At 41.3% G+C, this 22,025-nt stretch overlaps 1 protein-coding gene across 2 annotated transcripts in view; it reads right to left on the bottom strand.

Moving 5' to 3' along the window:
• Positions 1-22,025, bottom strand: part of CDH13 (cadherin 13) — a gene marked incomplete at its 3' end in the record, with an annotated part of 1,052,451 nt that overhangs the window by 680,767 nt on the left and 349,659 nt on the right. For both annotated transcript variants that reach the window (XM_081106984.1, XM_081106983.1), the window contains exon 3: positions 2,026-2,234. In XM_081106984.1, coding sequence (XP_080963110.1) covers positions 2,026-2,234 — 209 coding nt within the window. The remainder of the gene's footprint in view (positions 1-2,025; positions 2,235-22,025) is intronic.

Raw genomic sequence — 22,025 nt, 5'->3', positions numbered from 1 at the left:
TTTGTTGCTTTATGTATTTTCTGTCATTTATATCATGAGTTAGTGAGATGCTGTGAAAATGACCATGGCTAAGTAAGAGGAAAGCTTGCTTTTGTGGTACCAATGGGTTTTCGCAATGGTATCTGTTCACCAATACTCTGCTTTCTTTGAAAACATCAGTGGCACACTGTGGATTCATTTCAGCTGGCTATCTACCCTTAACTCATAGATTCACAGAAATAAAGGAGAATTATGGAGTTTGTCCAGCCCAGGGATGGCAAATAGATTCCGTATCCAGGAAAATCTCTAAATGATGGATAGGTGGCAGCTTCCAGAAGCACTGTATTGGAAAAGATTCTCAGGCCATGCCAGGGGTGATGAGTAATATTTGCCATGGGTGTGGTGACAGAGTAGGACAATGCTCATGCCACTGGTTTGCCATCCCAGACTGCTTAACCCTCTAATCTGCAAATGAAGAAGTTACATGATTCTTTCAAAATCACAGACAGCACTGGCAGGTAAGCAACACTCATACTTCCAATTGTACTGTCTGCTCCCCAGCTGTGGAATCTGTTATTCCTCCACCCACACTCTACCACTCAACAAAATTAGCAAAAAATCAGGGTATGGAGAATGTGGCAGATGGAAAAAGGCAGTGAGAATCACAGGCTCTAAAAAATTGGGTAAAACCAGGCCAGCAGGTAGGAGAAAAGGCTAGCTGCACCAACCATAGGGCACATCATTATCATTGATACTAGAGGCCCGGTGCACGGATTCGTGCACCAGTGGGGTCCCTCAGCCTGGCCTGTGCACTCACTGGGGATTAGGCCAAAACCAGCAGAATGACATCCCCCAAGGGATGTAGTAGTGTGTGAAGGGGCAGGCAGCCGGGAGGAGCCCAAGCCTGGGCCGGGCACTGCACCACTCCAGCTCATTCCGGTCTCGCTGCACCTTCGGCCACCGCTCGTCTGGCGCCCGTTGATCAGCTAAGCGGCACTCCCACTGTGGGAGCGCACTGACCATCAGGGGCCAGTTCCTGCATTGAGCATCTTCCCCCTAGTAGTCAGTGCGCGTCATAGCAACCGGCCAAACAGTTGACTGGTCGAATGGTCGACCAGTCACTTAGGGTTTTACATACATATAGATTATTTTGCCAGGGTCTTACTGGGTGTCTTCCTTTTCTATAATCAAGCCAGAGTCTCTGAGCTCCTGGTGAAGGAGAAGTGAATCCATGGTAGCAGTTCGTGGCACTCCCAAAGTATGTGCACATGTATGCAGGTACAAGATCAGCACCCCTGTGCATCTGGACAAGAATGGGCACCAGTGCAGGCAAAGGAGCAATGACCTAAGCAGTGGCCGCCATGCTATACAACTCTAGTGGACCACTGCGATTCTTGCCTGCCCAGCAAACATTTTGCTTCCTTGGATAATAGGGTTCTAATTTACTTTAATAAGTAACCCTCTTTCACTCTCAATCTGTATATTTTAGGTGAGGCTGATTCTACTCTGGATTTAGTACAGAGCATGTGACCCAGACTTAGCCAACCAGAGAATCACAACCAAATGGACACAGTGATTGTTACAGGGATAGATGCATGATCTAGTGAGAACCAATAAGATTCAATTTCAAGCTTTTGTTGGCAGTATCAGGAAGAGATGGTCTCTCGGGTGACTTCAGACTGGGAGAAAGACGTGGAGCTACCGAGACCTCCACATTGGGAAGCAGGGAGGGATGTGACTGTCTAAGAGTGAAGCTAACAGAAGGAAAATGGAACCACAAGACAAATAAGAACCAATGCTGATGCTATCATTTGGGAACTGGTACATAGCCATGCCTAAAGGCAGAGCTATCTCAGAAATAGTACAATTACATGAGCCCACAATCCCCAACCCCACAGCCTCTCATCAATTTTTGAGTTGGGTTTCTGTCATATGTAACAACAAAAGAAGCTTGGCCAATAATAAACCAAATACTCATTTCCCACATAAGACATACAGACCCCAAGTTCCTCCTTGGACCCAAATTATCCCAAACATCTGTCTTACCTGCAAGGAGCCCTGGATGTCTTTCCCCCCAACAATCACGAGTTCTGCCATGTCTTCCGCATGGGGAGTCCGGGCATGGACGAAAAGAGTCTTGCCCACCGCAGTTATGTTCCTCAGGGCGACTAAGCCACCTTCATTGTTCACCCTGAAGTATGGGCTTGAGACCTCATAGTGTAGCTTGTCGTTTCCCTTACAGTCACTGAAGTTCACTGGAGAAAACAAAACCAAACAAACCAAAACAGAAGGAGCGTGAGTAGGTTGGGCAGCTTTTTCCTAAAGATATCTCTGACCATTAGATGTGAATTATCATTACCCATCCCAGATCCACAAATGCTGCCCCTTGTCCCACAGCTTCCCCTCTGTACCCCCATGACTTTGATCATGCTGAAGGTCTTCACTCCATCAAGACCCATCCTTGCTAACCTCCCATGTCCAAGGCAGGTGCTAATCAATGAAAACACAGAGATAAACAGGACCACATCTCTGCCCTTGAATGTAGTGGGTGAAGTGCACAATGATGTTTAGGAATGTCTGAGGTGCTGTGGCAGAACCAGGTTGCTCAGGAGCCTTGAGGCACAGCTTCATAGAGACAATATTTGAGCGGGGCCTTGAAGCTGAGTGAGAAAGTAGAAGCCCCCAGGAAGTGGAGGGCACGGTAGATTATTCAAAGACATGGGAATAGTGGTGGTGCAATAACAAAACAGACTCAGAGAAAGAGAACTAACTTGGTGCACTTTGGGGTATATTTGAAATTAGACAACGATTTTGGGGATAATGAAGGAGAGGTTGGAAAAAGAGGTTGAAAATGTTCCTTTGAAGATAAATTGGGAAACACCACTGAGTTAGGGTGCTTTAGACTATTTGTAGTGTTGACATAGTCAAGGTCAGGTGCATGTTCTGGTTCCAGTGTAGGACAGTGCTTCCCATGGGTTGGGATGCATCAGAATCCCACGGGAGCCTCTTAGAAATCCCAAGGACCCAACCCAAGGAAGCTAATTTAGTGGCTCTGGACTCTCGAGAGTGGTTTGAAGAAGGGGAGGAGAGGCTAAGAAAACCAGTTAACTCAGTGTTGTACCAATGATGCCTGGCCCAGATGTAGGCAGTGGCTGGATGGGAGTGAGCAAGATCCCTGTAGTTGAATGCTAAGTCGTGTGTGAGAGTGAACAGGGAAGAGCAGCCCTCCTGGGGGAACCACATGAGCACAGGGGCATTGCCAGCTGGTCACGCTCTCCTCTATGGTGTGCCTGTAGCTGGTACACGATTCTATTTCCAAAGGCATCACAATCCATTGTCTGCATGAGTTTGCCTGTCTGCCTTCCTCGGTAGGCTGCCAGGCCCTTGGGTGGAAGCATAGAATTGCATGTACTACTTGCATTCCTCCTCCCCCCACTTCTGTTTTCGTAGCTCTCTGCTGAACAGATTTGTCTAGTAAACCTTTAACTGAATCACAGCATAGACATAGAAAAGTACATAAATCAGAACGTACATCTCAACGAATTTTCAGTAAGTGGACACACACGTGGACCCAGCACCTAGACCTACACACAAAATATAATCAGTCCTCTCTCTCCCCCTTCCTGAGTAAAATCCCTACACTCCTCCCCAGAGGCTGTACTGCAATGACTTCTGATGTCAGAGTTTGACCTGTATTTGCACTCATACAAATGGAATGATGCAGATTGTGCTCTTTTGTTCTGGATTCTTTCACTCAGCATTATGTTTGTAAAATTCAACCATGTGGCTGCAAGGCAGAGCTGTTTATCCTAATCACTATATAGTATTTTAGCATGTGGCTATGCTGCGTTTATTTATCTGTTCTATTGCTGACAGGCATTTGGCCTATATCCAGTTTAAGTCTCTTAAATATTTCTACTAGGAACTTTCCTGTGTGCTTATGGGACATCTACATGGGTCCAAGTACACTGTTAAAACCATATACTTTTCTGATGAATAGAGCTGATTTTTCTTTCCTGGGAAAATCATTCTTATGGTGGTAATAATCATATTAGCTGATAATAATAATGCCTAACACAAATTTAGCACTTCCTGCATGCCAGGCCTAGTGTTAAGCAGATTATCCTATTTAATCTTTACAACAACAATGAAGGAGGCACAATTTTGATTTCCTCTCCCCCCGCAACCCCTCAGACTATAGATCAGGTGACTGGGGCTTGAAGAAGGAAAGTTGGGTGCCCAACTCACACAGTTTGTAAAACCAAACCTGGTCCCTTTGCCCTTCACCACTATACATCCTCAAAACTGACACATCTCATGTAGAATAGATTCCTCTTGGAATCCCATGAGGACCTGAATATGATGACCTGAGTATCCTGTTCAGTCCTGCTCCCAAGTTCCCACCCAGCCCTGATGCCTGTTGCATGGCATTGTCTCAAGTTCCCTCTGCATTGGGGGCTCCAGAGCCTTTCCTGGCTACCACGTCAGCTTCAGGGGCATCGTTGTGTGGACCCACAAGTGGACTTTGGGGAATATGCAGTTCCCAAGACTTGCTCACTTCCTCTGACCATCTTGTTTGCCCGGTTTCAGTTTGTGGAAGTGAACTTCGAAGCAGAGACATGACCATTGCTTTCATGGCCATCATCAGTTAGCATTCATCCACTGGAGGCACAGTGCTCAAAGGACAGGGCCTATTGGCAGCTCGTAGCCTGAATTGCCAAGATGTTGATTCTGGACCTGGTCCCTGGGCAGGATCAGAGCAGGCAATCTCAGCTGGGGAGAGGTGGGAACAAGCGAAAGTATACAAAAGTCTGTGGGGGCTCTAGTTTCACACCTACGTCTCTTACTTTCCCTTTTCTCTTCCCTTCGTTTCTTCATCCCTCACTTCCTTCCTTCATTTTTTCTTCCCTTCCCTTCCTTTCATTGTTCCTTTCCTCTTATATTTCTTCTAAAAGTATTTACTGAGAGCATGCATTATACTAGTTGTTTGGATTACAGACATTAATCCAAAACCTTGTAAGTGGTAAGAGACCTATTCCAGGCAGATTGAAACATAACACGTGCAAAGGTCCTGTGGTAGCCAAGGAACTGTAACTAAGCCAGTGAGATGGGCACAAAGAGCAAGGAAGATAGCAAGGGTGGGATCTGGAAGGCCACAAAAGGCTTATTCCCTGAAGGTAGCTTTGGACCCTTCCATTACGACTATAGAACTGACTGCTTCCATCTGAGTCTTATATAACTGTGGATACCCACCGAAAACCAGCACCAAGCCCCTCCATGTCTGGGCTGTCTGCTGGCCTCCCCTCTGGCCTCTGCCTTCACTCAGAGCCTCACACATGCCCACACCTGTGCTTCCCTACACCCGCTGTTCTTCTCTACCTTTTTCCTCATATTGACTCCTCTGGTAGAAGGTACTCCTCACCTTCTTCACCCTATTAACTGTTAGTCATTCTTTAAGATTCAGCTCAGCAACCTCTCCAAACACTCTCTTCGTGTTCCCAGAGTTCCCTGCACATAGGGCCTTGCACATCATGTTACACCAACATGTCCACTTTATATATCTGTTTGTCCCACCAGAACCAAAACTCTTTTATTCATCTCTACATCTCCAGCAATGAACAGAATGCTTTTCCATACATGAGACTGTTGGTAATGATTCCATTTAACTCAATAACTCTAGTGGTGGTGGATCAGGGCTCCTCTCCATTCTGGGAGCAGAAGACGCTGGAGGCAAGGCCAGTGTCAGAATGAAGGCCCCTAGTCTCCCTAGTCTTGGTTGAGCCCAGTGGGAGAGAGGAGTAGGAAATGAAGGACTTAGCCATGGTCTCCCCGGAGTTCCTCAGTTCCTGGATACATCAATTCATGAAAGCACAGTCTCCCATGCTTAGCGTGGGCTTAGCTCATTGGTAAAGTCAGGGGTGGTGGCTTACCTCTCTTCTGGATTCTAATAAAGCTTCACACAGTCCGGAAGCATAGTTGGGATCGGTGTGTGCATGTTGAATGAATGAATGTTTTGAAAAATAAAGGTAACATCTACCATTTCTTGAGTGGCATCTGAGTACCAGTCTCTGTGCCAACAACTGTGCATTTGGGCTCTCCCTGTAGCCTCCTAGCAATTCTGATCTGCAGCAGCATTTCCCACTTTTAAAAATTATCTACCCCGCCACCAAGTCTTTTTAGATATTATTGCCTAAATGCCACTACTCTCATGAGATTTTCCTGTCACAGATAACTGTTTACTTTAATGTCACTGTATATCAGTTTATTTACTGTATGTGTACCTGTACTTTGCTCACACACAAAAAGTACCATTGGGCCTCTCTCCAAGAACCCATGTCACCCCTTTGGGGGCAATGCAGCTGCATAGAATGCACAGTCTACAAGCATCGTTCCCATTTTACCAGAGGAGAGACCAAGCCTTGGGGAGATTGACTAACTTGCTCAAGGTCCATTCTGGGAGCAGAAGGCAAGAACCTGTCCCCGGTCTGACCTATCTGCAGTTCCAGTTCTCAGCACATCCACATCCTAGGAATGGATACATGAGAGGGAAAGGGGCAGGTGCCCATCCCACCCCCACCCCCAGGATGCTCACTAATCCCTCAGGAGTCATCAGAGGTACCAGGTGGGGGCATAATGAGACCAAATCTACTTCCAGGGCCTGGCACATAGGAGCTGCTTAGTACATTCTAGCTTCTTTCCAACTGGCTGTATCAAGTAGCTAAGGGTTGCATAATTGGGTATTTTTATGTTAGACATATTTTACCAATTCAGGAGCAGGTGCTTTAGACTGTGGCTCTTTTTCAAGGCTATGATAATCACCCAGAGAACATTTTAAAAATAGCAATACCTGGCCCAGCCCGCAACAGAGATTCTGATATACCTGGGCTGGTCTGGGGTCCTGGCACTGGTATCTGTTTGAAGCTCTCCAGGTGAATCCAATGTAACCAGGACCAAGAACCAGGACCTTGGACAATGAATGGCTTGTCAAGATGCCAGGTGTCCACATTTTCCGCCTTCCCTGGCACAGAGAGGAGGTTGGAGAACTAGCATGCCAGTAACTGCTATCCTCATGCCCTTAGAAATGCATTTTTAATGGTAGGATCTCTAAGCCCTTTCTGATCCTGGCTAATATGTAGCAGCAGCCCTGTGACCTTGGGCAAAACACCCATCCTCTTTATGCCTCAACGTGTTCCTCTATAAGGTGGGACAAATACTAGTACTTCCCTCAGAGGTGCTATAATTCTTATGATGAGGATTAAACATGATAATATGTACCTACATGCATAGAGCACTTAAGACTTTGGTGCTTCATGCATAAAAATGATTATTAGCATTATTCCTGTAATTCTGGGCATTAAAGAGACTATCTTTTTCCTTTTCTTATATAGCTTCTCTCTTCCAGCTGCTTTTCCACCTGCCTTCCGTGTCCTTCCACCTCTTTCTAGTCAGGTGCCTGTGCTCCAGCCTGCTGGCTGTGTGCAGTTACCATGGAGATGGTTACTATAGGCATCTCTGCGGAGGGTAAAGGAGTGAGGCAGATGATTCTGATCCCACCTTGCCCCCCTCCTCCAACTTCCCCCTCCCCTGACTTGTCTTGGCAAAATCCTACTTACCTCACATCAGAGGTTGTGAAGGAAAAATAGCATGAAAGGAATGAAATTATGGTGCCTTACCCATAGTAGATTCAACAAAGTTTTGTTAAATATTCTTCAAATGGATTGTTTAAAAAAACTTCTACAAATCTAGGGTATCATTTTTCCTAAAAGAATGACTACACTGAGAGCTTTACATTGGTGGTTGCAATGAGTTTCACATTATCAGTGTGAGGCAGGGACTTTTTCTTTTCTTCTCTGGAAACAGACCTAGTGAGGTGATGAGGTTAAGGCCACACAGCCTATGCCAGGCGTCCTAGGCAAATGCATCCTTTCTTCAGTCATTCAGCTTCCAAAGTCACCATTTCGCCATACTTTCATACCTGATCTATTATTCACTTAATGTTATTCTTTTAATTGAACTGCATTGTTTATTTATAAGATTATTTGAAGATAACCTTTATAAATAAGTGCTGGGTTGCCAGATGTATTTTTTAAATATTGTTAACTAAATCTAAGGAGTCTAACAAAGATATATATTTGTTCTTGTATGTATTAAAACCCTCACCTTTATGTGCATTCCACCTCCATAAATGCTGGCCTGTGCTACATTCCTCTAGTTCCATCCTTCACTTAAACATATTCTTTTTTTTTCCTTTTTTAAAATTTTGTTTTATTGTTTAAGGTATTACAAAGAGTAGTACATATGCCTCCTTTTTTTACCCCTTGACCTTCCCCCAGCCTCTCCTACCCCCAAGTGTCTTGTGTCCATTGGTTATGCTTATATGCATGCATACAAGTCCTTTGGTTGATCTCTTATTCTTGCCTGGCTCCACCCTACTCAGGTTTATAATCTAGGAGGGTTCTGGTATAATCTAAGAGGATTCCTGATATTTGAAATGATATATCTAACATAAATAATGCAGACTTGAGAAAGACACAAACCTTAGAAAAGGCACAAATCTAGATCATGCAATTTTGGCAATATATAAATGTCAAACCTGAAATATATTAGAATGTCTAAAAAAAAAAAGAAATAATTCACCACACTGTTATTCTCTGGAGGAGAAAAAAAAAGACTCTGCTTCATACCAGTTTTATCTCACGTTAACTTCCCTATCAAAGGGTTCCGCTGATAGCATCAACCTGTATCATGATCTCATATTACGAACTTTGTTGACACAATATGTCAATGAGTCCCAAACTTTTAAAGAGTTCGGGCCAGTGCATGGAACATACTAAGGATAAAATTAAATCATTTACGTCTATCTATTTTAAAAATATTTGTTTCTATAGAGACAACCTCCTAAGTAGCTCAAAATGAGTCTATGAGAATAAATGCAAGGAAAATTCTAGCAAACAATTAAACTTGTGAACAAATATTCAAAACCTCTATCTGAGGGGGAAATGTACTATCTGTACTACTGGGAACCTACAAAGGACCTCCTTACATAGTTTATCACTGTGGCATTTAAAATAGCTTCTGGAAAGAAAAAAATTATCCATATAATACATTGTACATGGGGATTTATTGGAATCACTTGCACAACATCATTCTTTGAGATAATCTTTGAACACCCCAGGAGAAAGAGGGAGGAAGTGAAAACTCCCCACCTGGGGGAAAAATGCAAATTAGACAAATGGCACCACTCAGCGTTTCAATTATGCTTTCAGCATGTTTCCACTCAAAATGTCCTCTGGGCTTAATGCAAATGTCACAAAAAGACAAACTTTAGCTGGGAGACAAAACCACAATTGAAATGGGGAGTTTGGCATGTGAATTAAGGGGCTTAATCTTCCTGACCTTGATTTTATGCTTTTCTATTTCTTTCTTTTGAATGTAGCTTTTAGGGATGAAAATCCAAAAGGCATGGATTTATTACCATCTAGAAATATGTGAGGGAGCAAATTAAACTGCATTAGGATCCCAGGAAATATGATGGATTTAAATTTATCTGCAAAATATAGAGTAGTCCTGCTCATGTAGATAGGTATAAACTAATATATGGAATTTGTGCTAGTCTTACAAGTGTTTTGGGTCAATCAACTCACATCTCAGATGGGCAAATGATCCTCCTACATACATTATATACATATTCAGAGAGACTTGCAAATTGGTTGGCACATAAGTTGTAGGGCCTCTCAGAGTTGGTGGCCAGACTCTGCTTGTACAGTTCTGTGAGGATATGTGAAGATCAGTCTAACTATAGGCTGAACCAGTCATCCTGGGAGTTGTAGCCATAGACAGATATGCTTGGATCACTTCTAGGAATCCAAACTCTTACACAGAAAAGAGTGGCTTTATTCAACAGTATGCTCATAATAGAAAAAGTCCTGATTTGTGGCATTTGCCAATCCCTATGGTGTAAATATTCTAAACATAGCTGATATAGCTAGCAAAGTGCTTTCAACTGGCTTGCAAATTTCTAAAAACTCAGCAATCAGCTCTCAAGAGTTTAAGTACTAGCTGGCTCCAGCACACCACGGGGACCAGGCAATGACTGTGCAGAAGAGTATAAATGGTGCTCTCCCTCGGACTGGACCAGATATCCCAGCACTCCTGACCTAGTTAGTAAAACAGATTTTAATTGCTTTATCAGTAGGGAGGGTTGATCTGCAGAATCTTTGCTGGGGCATGGAAAGCCATGCCTTTCTGACAACTGAAGTAGTATTTAGTTCAGAAACGTCAGATGGACTCTCCCCAGGATACAGACCATCACTTAATTGTTTCTCACATCTTTGGTATCCCACTGGCACCAACAGGGTTTAGTCCAGAGGCTCTTTGGACTTGCCCAAGTGAGAAAAACAGGAAGCATCTCCTCTGGCTTCCCTGAATACCCTCATTTCTCAAGCATTCTGGTCAATCAAGCTTTCATGAACATATGTTCAGTTCTACCCACACTGGGCCAGATCCTCATATGATACAATAAGCGCATCCGCCAGCTTTGATTCATTCTACCCTCCTGATTCTTGAATGCCGTGAACTGTATCTTGTGTTCCACGTTTCACCTGGAGTCAGTGCTGATAGTCACAGAGTTTCTGGAAGGCTCTGGGCACATTCCTAACTGTGACTGATTAATCCTGGAGTAGATTTCCCTCCAAAGCCTTTGTAGATTTGATAGATGCAGAATGCACATAAAATGGTCTTAATACCGTGTCATGTGTCAATTCCAACTTTGATAAAATAGAGTTTCAATGCTATTGTATCAGCCAAAGATATAGTGAATGGTTCTGTCAAGTGATCTTCAGCAGAAACCTATTTTATGTAAACCCTTAAGGGCTTCCTCTTGGAGAAAAGACAAAACCACATCTGCTTTCAGGGAATTTTCTTTGCCAACCATTAAAAACTGAGCTGCTAGCTCTGAATCCAGTCTTTTCTGACAGGGTCTTACATTTTCCTCTTGCTACAAATTCCTTAAAACATGGCAGCTTGTTTTCTGGAAGAATCCTGTGCATTGTCTATCTCATGGTGGTTATAGTCACTATGAATTTGCATTTCAAATTGGAATGACTTTATAAGGCATAGTGCCCAACTTAGTACACATTAACCCTGTTTGTTGAATGAGTAAATAGCAGAACTGCAACTTGGCAGCTAAGTAAATTTGAAACCCCTCAAACAAAACTGAGAATGATAGCCCAAACTCATGTGAATATTTGAGTGAGTTGATTTGAAAGGCACCTGATCAGATCAGTGAAACTGAAATTACAAATTCAGCAACTTTGAGAACCACTAAGTCTCAGATTTACATAGATCCCCTCTCAGATTTTTGCAATACCAGCACAATGTCTCTTACATAGCCCTTAGGTTTTTTTTATTTGTCTAGTAATTATGTGCACACATCTTCCTCCCTATGACTGTCAGCAGGGTAGGTTAATGAGAAGAGAAATTTGCTCTACTACAACTTGCCAGATATTTGGCAGCTGGAATTGTCTGGAGACAGAGTGTAGCCAAGTGTTCTGGCTGAGCCTACACTGAGATTCAGATCCTGATTATGTCTGATGCTCTGGCAGTCTCTGATTTCCCAAGTACCTCTCTACTGCCTGAGGAGGTATACATACAGAACCTTTAAAGAGGATCACTTCTGTATGACCACCTAGAGAGATATAGAACCAGAAGGAAGATGGAGAGGAGAACACAGTATTGGTTTCTTAGTCCAGCCCCAAGGGTTTGCAGTATAGAGAGAGAATAAGCTAAAAATAAGAATAAGAATAAGAATAAGAATAAGAATAAGAATAAGAATAAGATCCACAGACAGAGAAACATTGATCAGAACTTCAAACCTCAGACGGAAGGTAGGGGAGGGTGGGGGCAAGGGGGGGAGATCAAGCAAAGAACTTGTATGCATGCATATAAGCCTAACCAATGGACACAGACAATAGGGGGGTGAGGGCATGAGTGAGGGGGTCGGGGGGCAATGGGGGGATAAGGACACATATGTAATACCTTAATCAATAAAGAAATTAAAAAAAGAATAAAAATAAGAAAGCTCAACAATTCACAAACCACAGCTGATTTAGGTAACCTCAAGCACTGTTACTCTGGTTCCTAATTACAAAATATCATGGTGAATGGCGACTGGCCCTATTTCTGAATGAAGGACAGCTTGGTTTTGCCCTGGTGCAATGAAGACTAAAGCAGCTTACAGCCTTTTGGCATTGTGAAGGGTTCCCAGTTGGGGGATCCCAGAGATGGACTTTGAGAAGCAGCTTTCCTACAGAAGGCAATGGGGAGGCACTCCCTTCAAGGGCTTCCTAGAACCATTAATCAATAAAGAAGCCAGAAGGAGAGATCATGAAAGAATTGTCTGTGAGTTTGTATGAGAGATTCCCTGTGTTCTTCCAGAAATAATTGGAATAAGAGTCAAGAGAGGAGGGTCTGTTGAAGTCCTACACCTGTATGGGGGAGGAGGGTTTATAAGCAGGTGCAGTGCAAACATTAATATTTGCATGGCCTCTTTATTGTCCAAATATTGGAAAAGTCTGAAGAAATGCAGGACCATTTGGAAAGTCTTGTTCTTCCTAAATGAAAAATTTGCTTGTCACTGGATACTTTCAAGTGGAACCTCAATAACTATTCAGCAGAAATATGGAAGAGATTCTAGCATTGGATGATGTCTCTTACAATCTGAAATTCTATTATTCTAAATCTTAACATATTCATCCATTATCCCATAAAAATATCATTTGTTCACTTGCAGTGTGCAAGTCAGTAGGCAGCATGGGATAAATGCCAACATAAAGATAAATAAGGCATACTATCTGCCTCCATGATATATTCAGAACCTAGAAGGTTGGAGGGGTGCCTTTTGAAGGATGGCTGTCCATTTCTACACTGTGTCAAAAGGTCAAACAAGCACCATAGGGTAGACATTACAAGAAGGCAGATCATAGTCCAATATTATAAATTATTTCTAGAAATGCGAGAAAGTCATCCAATGAACAGGCTCATCATTACCAGATGCATTCAAGGTGATGGATTATCAAGTATAGCTCACTTTACTGAGGAGTTGCACTCTCTAAAACTTGCTTAGAAAGCAAATTTTTGTATAATTTTACTACATTTTATTATAAAATTGAATGTGTTCTTCTATTAAATGTTTGGCCTTATGTCATAATAAAATCATATTTAAGAATGCAATAACACATTAGAAACATTTGAAGGAAAGAATTATAACTTTGCAGGTAAATATTGATACTAATCCATAAAGCAAATAGTAAAAGTATGCAAATAACATGGGCAAGTGTTTAATTTGGCTCTAAGTGTTTAAAGATCTAATTATAATGATGCCCACCTGCAAAACTGAGTATTGTGGATCTAAACGTCCTTTAGTTTGGACTTAATCTCTCCTATAGAACTCTAGGCAGATGATCAGCTCTTCTCTTTGTAGGCTCTGTAGGAGCTCTTGGGTTTTAGAAGGGCTGAGGATGATTTGGGGATAAAGGCAGGTAGGAGTGCAAATAAGTTAAAATGTGGAAGATGAGCAAACAAACAAACAACAATTCTGCAAAAGAGTCTTCAGGGGATGTATACTGAATCAGCTTCTGATGTATCAACACTGAAATAGATGTGTAAATTGCTATCATGAATAGAGAAGACACAGTCCCATCTCTCAAAGAGCTTATAATCTATGATCTGAAGCAGTATTCAGAGCACAATGGTCTGTAAACTTTAAAACATGAAATAATGCAAGTCAAAACGACAATGCCATACCATCTCACACCTATCAGAATGGCTATCATCAACAAATCAACAAATGACAAGTGTTGGCGAGGATGTACCTGAGGTACATCTACACAATGGAATACTACGCTGCAGTAAAAAAGAAGGAATTCTTACTATTTGCAACAGCATGGATGGAACTGCAGAGCATTATGCTAAGTGAAATAAGCCAATCAGAGAAAGTCAAATATCACATGATCTCACTCATTTGTGGAATAAAATGAACAACATAAACTGATGGACAAAAACAGATCCAGAGACAGAGAAGCATCGATCAGACCTTAGACTGTCAAACCTCAGAGGGAAGATAGGGGAGGGTGGGGGTAAAGGGGATAGATCAACCAAAGGACTTGTATGCATGCATATAAGCCTATCCAATGGACACAGACACCAAGGGGGTGAGGGCATGAGTGGAGGTGATGGTGGGGGCAATAGGAGGATAAGGACACATGTATAATACCTTAATCAACAAAGAAAAAAATAATAAAACCTGAAAGAAGGTGGGTTCTGGGAGAGGAGGAACTAACCATCAAGCTTTTAACAAAATATCAGGAGCACAGTAGATACTCAATAAGTGATTTCCCCCACCTCGATCTTCATATGATGCTTCAACATTTTACAGAAGGGAAATAACAGATGCTTAGATTTGGCTGAGTTACCCATGGCACAAAGATTAGTGAAAAAACTGGGGTTCAAACCCAGTTTTGCCACACTCCAAAGGCCACACTTTTCACTGCACTACTCTGTGCCTTCTGATTACTTTATTTGAAAAATTCTCCAAGAAATAGTGAGTGAAAAATAGAAGTCTTTTTTCACGTAAAATTTAACAAACTGATCTTTACTCAGTTAGTTTCAAAACCTAATTAATCCACAAAAATAGATGAGTTTACTGAGTATCAAAAACTTGTAAAACATAAAACTTTGGTATGTGACCCAGCTGAGGATGCTAACAAGGCATCACTCCCACTAGTTCCTGCACTGGTTCAGTGAATGTAAATGACTGTGGCATCGAAGAGAAAAGAGTGTTGGTTCATATGAACAAACATTAGTAAGTATTCAAGGCACTTCCTTAGATCTTCTACTCTCTCTACAAAACCATAGACATGCTGGTTTTCATGTTTGATGTCTGTCTTCTATAATAGTTACCATTTATGGAATGTTTTCTAAATGCCAGACAGTATGATAAACACTTATAAACATTATTTCTTTTAATTCTCTAACAGTCCCATCAAGGTAGTATTTTAGAGGTGAAGAAATTGATTCTCTGAGAGATTAAGAAAATGTCTTAAGGCCACACATCTGCAAGTGGCAAAGCTGGAACTTTGCTTTTTACATCTATTGTAGAGGCCTGTCCCAGGTCCTCGAGGAAGAGGAAGAGGAAGATGGTGGATTATTTTAGGATGGAGGAATCCAAAGTAAATGTTAAAAGTTATTCCATAGCCTAGGAGCACATGGTTTAACCAGAAGTTAAACAGTTTGTGTCTAGAGTTGAAAAAGGTGTCAAAGATGGAGTTGAATGGAATCTTGAAGTGTTAATTCCATCAGGGGAAAACCAGAGGTCAGAAGTCCTTGTAACTCAAAGCTTAGGGAATAGTTAAGCTTGGGAAAATGCATGAATGGGGCTCAGCCAGATCTTCATGCAATCCCAGAACATATACAAGTATCCAAGAGCTTTTACTAGTATGAATTCTTTAAAGGTTGGAGGAAAAGCTATGTGTGAAATTTACTATCATTGATCTACCTATAACTTTTATTAAAGAAGTCTTGAAATTTGGACTTTCTGCAGACCAATGCCCTGTTATTCTACTTCAAAATAATCACAACTCCCCAAATCACAGCAAACAAAACACCTTAGGGGAGGAGAAAACAGCAGAGAAGTTTGATCTACGATCTTCAGAATGGATTCATTTTCATAAGACCCAAAGGTGATCTGTCACCAGTGTGTGGATGACTATCTTCTGTATCAAAACTCCTGAGGCATTTTGAATACTCCACCCTTTAACTCCCTGTGGATACCTTGCGTGCTTCTATGCCGAGATGGCCTTGTGGGACCTGCATACCTGAGAAGGTCTAGAAATGTTTCCAGAAGACAGAATAGTGTTTGGGGACGGAAGTACATGGCCTGGGGCATCAATGGCTATCTTTCCTAAAGGATAAATTTTCGGTATTAACAAGGTATTGTGGCTTGGTAATAACCATCAGGGATGCCAATCAAACTGCAACAGAGTGCAGAACAGCAACCTCACAATTTCCGCTTGACCTATCCTTTGGTAACTTGGGAGCTCTCCGAAGACAATGGTCTCATACAGCTTTATTCCTATCTCTTTGGCTATGCTCAGCGCTAGCCTAGCAAGGGTTGGCAATCAAAAATATTAGTGGACTCTTTTGGTTATAACCAATTAATTTATTCACCTCCTGCCTGATTCAGTGGGTGACATTAAACATTTGTTGCACCTAGTTGACAAGACTTTGTCAGGAAATTAAAGTAAAATGATCTGGCTTACAACACATGAACCACAATTAATTCTTGTATGCCTATATGGGTTTCTGATGTAAGCAAGAAAGTGATCAGCCCTGTGGGTCATGCCTATTCATCCCCTAGTTCCCAAGAGAATTTTATTGCATCCCTTATGCCATATGGCATCATCTCTAGCTTTAGCCTCGTGGGAATGTACGAATGTACGGGGATGCCTGCCAAGAATGTCTCACTATTTGTTAATGATACCCCATTTTTTCCGTGATGTTTTTCTCTCAACAACAATAACCCACATTCATTTCCTTAAGAAGTAAAAGCCAATGCGGCTGAAGGCTTTGTGCTGCTTTCCACCCTACCTGCCTTATCACAAGAAATGCATGAGCCAAACGTAAAATGGTGACTTTTGCATTTGAGGGATTCTTACTAGTATATGGGATCTCGAGTTTATTGCTGTAATAACAAAAGGCCTCACATATCTGAAAATATTCTTTTTGCATATACACACAATACACACAGAAAGTCTAAGGTTCCGAGATCTCTCTCTCTCTCTCTCTCCCTCTGTATCTCTCTCTCTCTCTCTCTCTCTCTCTCTCTCTATATATATATATATATATATAATCTACACTGAAGCATATGGTTCCACACAACTGTGATATTTACGATAATGAATCACAGATGTTTAAATGGATGTAATCTAAAAACACTTTAATGCTAAGATGCTGGAATCTTACTGCAAACATTGTGAAGTGAGGACCTTTAAATTATGTTGGTTTTCAGATATGATCACTAGAAATACAACTTCACATATCCTGGGAAAATACCAGGCAGAAAGGAATGACTCTCCCCCACCCTTTAAAGAAACAGTGTTCAAAGTAATCAGGAACTCCAAAGGTGTGAATTTGGTTACTTTATTGATAACTGAATTGCAGTCCATCCTAGAATTTAGGGTGAACTTACACAGTGGGATATCCTTTGATTGTGCACCCATCCTATTTCACATAATATTTTAATGGTAACTGTTAAATTCCAAAAATAATTTAAAATTTCAGTGGCACGAAATGGGAAATGTACCCATTTACCATCTCACCCATCCCTCACTTGTTCCACCAACCATAAAATTTGATGAATAGTCTATAAAACCTACAAACTATATTCACATATACAGTTAAATAAGTAGGTTTGCTTTTATATCTATTACAAACTTTTCATGTTAGTTCATATAAATCTGTTTCATTCTTTTCCATGACTGCATAATACCTCTTGGTATGGGTATGCTATCATTAAAGAAGTCCATATTACTGGTAACTTAGAGTTTTCCTTTTTCATAATTACTAAGTGTGTAGTGGTACACATCTTCATACCTTCCCTTTTGTACCTATGTGCAAGTATATCTCTACAGTTGAGGCTCCTCTTGGAAACTGCTGACTCAAAAGAAATGGCCATTTAAAATGTTGTTAGACACTGACAAATCATCTATCAGAAAGGTTATATCAATTTGGACTCTAGTATCAAGTCTTAGAGTTCCCTTTCCTCACGCTAACAGTAGATAATATAATATAATGTAATGTTTGTATTTTTGCCAACTTGATAGTTAAGAAAAAGTATATTGTTAATTTGTATAGCTTTGATGAATAGTGAAGTTAGGAATTGTCTCACAGTATGGGTAAGCCATTTTTATTTCCTTGTCTGTGAATTTCATGGTGGATTAGGAATTCAAATTTCCATAGACTGTTTTCTTGCTTTTCTTTTTACTAGATCACAAGCTTCTTGAAAGAAAGAACTGTTTGTTCTAACCCCAATACTTTGCAGAGATGAGACATACATGTGTTGTTGAATGAATACATACTTGTATGACTAAGGCTAACGTTTCTTTCTGCTACTACACAGCTGGTTACCATACTCCCCCTTTCAAAGAGGAAACTCAATTCAACACCTCCCTCCCTTCCTCAGTTCCCTCTTTACCTTCCCTCTTATATCCTGCCTTTCCCTTACCAGAATAAAGCCAGGTGCAGGGGGGTGTCAGCCTGTTAATCCTGTATCTCCAGTACTGGCTCAGAGCCTGACACAGAGTAGGCACTCAGGAGATGTTTTCTAAATGAATATGACCTGTCATACTGTTTCTATACCAGATACCACACTGGCACACACCTGGGAAAGGTGGACTGGAATTTTTGACGTTCTTTCTGCTTTTCTTAATCTCACCTTGTAGACCAGGGTTTGAAGTGTGTATAGAACCTATAAAAAGGACATGCTATTATAACATGGGGGCTTCATTGTCCTGGCTTTTTGTTGTTGTTCTTTATGGCAGCTGCACAGAAAAGGTTGCACACAAACTTGCAAGAGTGAGTTCAATTGAGATGCTGAACCTATGAACTGAATTCATATTCACATAGGCTGGCATGAAGTTCTAAAATCAGCTGAGTTTGTGGGTCAGCTTATCACCTCTTGTCCCTCTAAATCAAGAGTCAGGAATCTACAGCCTGTGGTCTAATGTGGCCCACTACCAGATTTTGTAAATAAGGTCTGATTGACACATAGCCACACTATTTGTTTACAAGTTGTCTGTAGCCGCTTTGCTCTACAACTGCAGAATTCAATAGTTACAACAGATACTTTCTGGTTCACAAGCCTAAAGTATTTTTCATTTAGCTCTTTGCGGAAAAAGTTTGCTGATCCATGCTATAGACCAAGGTCACATTTTCCCCACCACACATTTTTCAAGAGATCTGCTCTAAGTCACTTGAGTGCTAAGGCAAGTAAACTCACCCACAATGCTTTTTGCCCTTCAGTTTGATGATTAGCCACAGAGACAATCAGCAGAGTGGGGAAATGACCCACAAGCACTCACCTAAATGTGATCTCAATGCCTGGTATTATCTTTAATTTTCAAAAATAAAATTTGCTGGGAGATTATATTTCATTCAAAACAGAATCTCAAGAGATTTAACTTTTAAAATACACTTTTAAAATCCACAATCTGCACTCATTAAATCTATAGACAAGCACTCATAGGGAAGATGAATATACACAGAAGAGTACAAAGAATTATGTGTATCTATATTTTGTATGTCTCTAAAGCAATAATGTAATTTAGAGCCAAAAAAAATCGCCAGAGAATCATGCTTCTGGTCAAGTTCATACACAAAACTATTTGTCTTCAGAGTCTGCTTCCCACACTTAAAATAATCTGTCATCTGTGAATGTGATTTGTCATTAACTTTTGTTTCTTTCTTATAAAGAGACTGTCATTATTTTCACCAAAATGCCTAGGATGTCTAATTTTCTGAACTCTCTAAGCAAAGCTATTTGAAAATTTAGCTTCCCAAAAAATGAAGTGGGAATTATCCAGCCCAAGGGTGATAGGAAAATAGTGGTTGTTATCTCCCCCCCCCCCCCCCCAGCTCTGGCAAGGGCTTTGAGCACCATTTCTCTCAATAAAGGGGCCAAAAGAAAAATGACAGAAACCAAAAACAAAACAAAAGACTTAAATTGTTTTAACATTTTCATGAAGTTAGATTCTCTGTTGGAACATTTAAAAGGAATAGTAACTGTGTAGTTTAAGTACATAAAATCCAATGAACTAAAAAAAAGTACCACATTTAAACTATTGCATGTATTTCCCCTGTAATTTTCTAAGTTGAGCTGGATAGTTGCCTGGGTGTCCATGGATATGAATTCTTTTTTCAGTACACAAAGGGTCCGGGGTAAGAAGGCCCATTTCTAGGCTGGGGACAGAGTATGAAAATGAAATCTAGCTCAACAAGAAATTAACTCAACAAAAGTGGGTGAGATGTAAAAGAAAATGAGGTAGAATCACTTTTTCATTCTTACATCAGCAGCAACTCTGAAAATATTCATACTAGCTGCAATGAATAAAACAGTTGCTATGTTCAACCCCCATCCCCTCTGAGGAAGGTGGGTCCAGTGAAAAGCAAGACCCTTGTTTACACTAAGCTTCTCACTGGGTTTCGGTGTTGAAGTTTGAGAGGGTATAAAGTGCAGTGGTTGCTAAACAGCTCTACATAATAAAATATTAATTGGGAGAAAACAACAATTCAGGCAAGAAGGTGTGAGGAGCAGAATTGGGAGGGAGAGGAGAGAAGAAAAGAGAAAGCTGAGAGATGGTGGAAGACCATAACTGTCTCCCCAGTAAATTGCATTGCTCATGGGTGTGTGTGTGTGTGTGTGTGTGTGTGTGTGTGTGTGTGTGTGTGTTTTGCACTGCCTGGTGCAGGGGCCATGTTTTATTTCCTTGCTGAGGTCAAGACTGCCATGGTAAGTCTTTGTGGCACAGGGCCCAGAAGCAGAACAGCCCATGAAGACACAAGCCCCTAGGAAGCAATATTAATTAGGGGAAGGCTTTAGATTTTCACAGCTATGAAAGTCAGGGGCTCAATTTTAGTTTAACTAACCTATCAGGGGTTAGAATGGGCCTGTGAACATTTGGTTTACGTTTACTATTTATTCAGCTCTTTCCGTGAGCCAGGCAGTGTATTAAGATTTCGCAGGCATTATGTCAGAGTCTTATTTTTTTCTTATCCTCAACTGAGGATGTGTTTTTATTGAAGTTTAGAGAAAGAGTAACTGAGGGAGGGAGAAAGGAAATGAGGGAGGGAAGGAGAGAGGGAGAGAGGGAGGGAGGGAGGGAAGGAAGGAAAGAAGGGAGGGAGGGAGGGAGGAAGGAAGGAAGGAAGGAAGGAAGGAAGGAAGGAAGGAAAGACATTGATGTGAGAAAGATTGATTGCTTGCCTCCTGGGGATCATGCCCATTATTTTTTGGAGTACAGAACGACACCTCAACTGGCCAGGGCCATGTCAGTATCTTACTATTTTCACAAGTCTGTGGAATGTTAGCATTATTTTCCCATTTTATAGAGAAAGAAACAAACTGAGCCTAAAGGGAAGCTGTGTGACAGATATACCGGTAAAGCTATACCTGTGTGACGAGCACAGAAGAACCTGATCTCCACAAAGTCTGCCCAACTTTAAAGCTCACACCTCTTACTACTTTGCTGTCTCTCATCTGTTCAGTAAACTGAGTCTCAAGGATTCTGTTGGGTTCCATATGCATTAGAAGAACATTCAGCTCCTGTCCTTAATGATAATGAGGCTGGCAGGTGAGTTAGCCATTTAAGATCAGGTGACCATGCTGCATGATGGGAAGACAGTACAAGTGTGAACTAAGGCCTCTGAAAAGAAAACAAGAACAAGTGTCTTGGTTTGTGCCTGAGCCACAAAAGGCTTCACAGAAGAAATGGCATTTAAACTTCACCTTGAAGGATGAGGAAAACCAAATAGTTGTTTTTCACAAGTGATTAAAAGTAAGCTCTGTTACTAGTGACCAACATCAACAGTGGACGGATGGATTTCACCGAAGGATGATTCTAGTCTCAGGTGCACAAATCATCTCTAATACCTTTAAAAAACAGTATCCATGCCACTATGTCTATTTTGTTTGTCAGTTTATTTTTGTTCAGTGTCAACAATAAAAATAAAGAAATAAAACGATCCCAAACCCCAGTATCTCTTTGAGTCAGTAGGGGTCTGAGTAGCTATCACTAGAGCCTTCCTCAGCCCTTGTTTGTAGCAGACCTGTCCATGAGATAATGGCTTTGACAGCATTCTGAGGAACTACACAACACAATGCAATTTTCAGAGAGAAAATGAAAAAAAAAGGGCAGGAGAAATAAAATGTGTGTGAGAGGGAGCAGGATTCCTCTTGATGAATTTTTCAAAAGGAAATGCTACTAAAACACATT

Source organism: Myotis nattereri, assembly GCF_964212035.1.
Source record: "Myotis nattereri genome assembly, chromosome: 15".
Taxonomy (NCBI): Eukaryota; Metazoa; Chordata; class Mammalia; order Chiroptera; family Vespertilionidae; genus Myotis; species Myotis nattereri.
The sequence above is the reverse complement of the archived record's forward strand: the minus strand, read 5'-3'. Positions and strand labels throughout refer to the sequence as shown.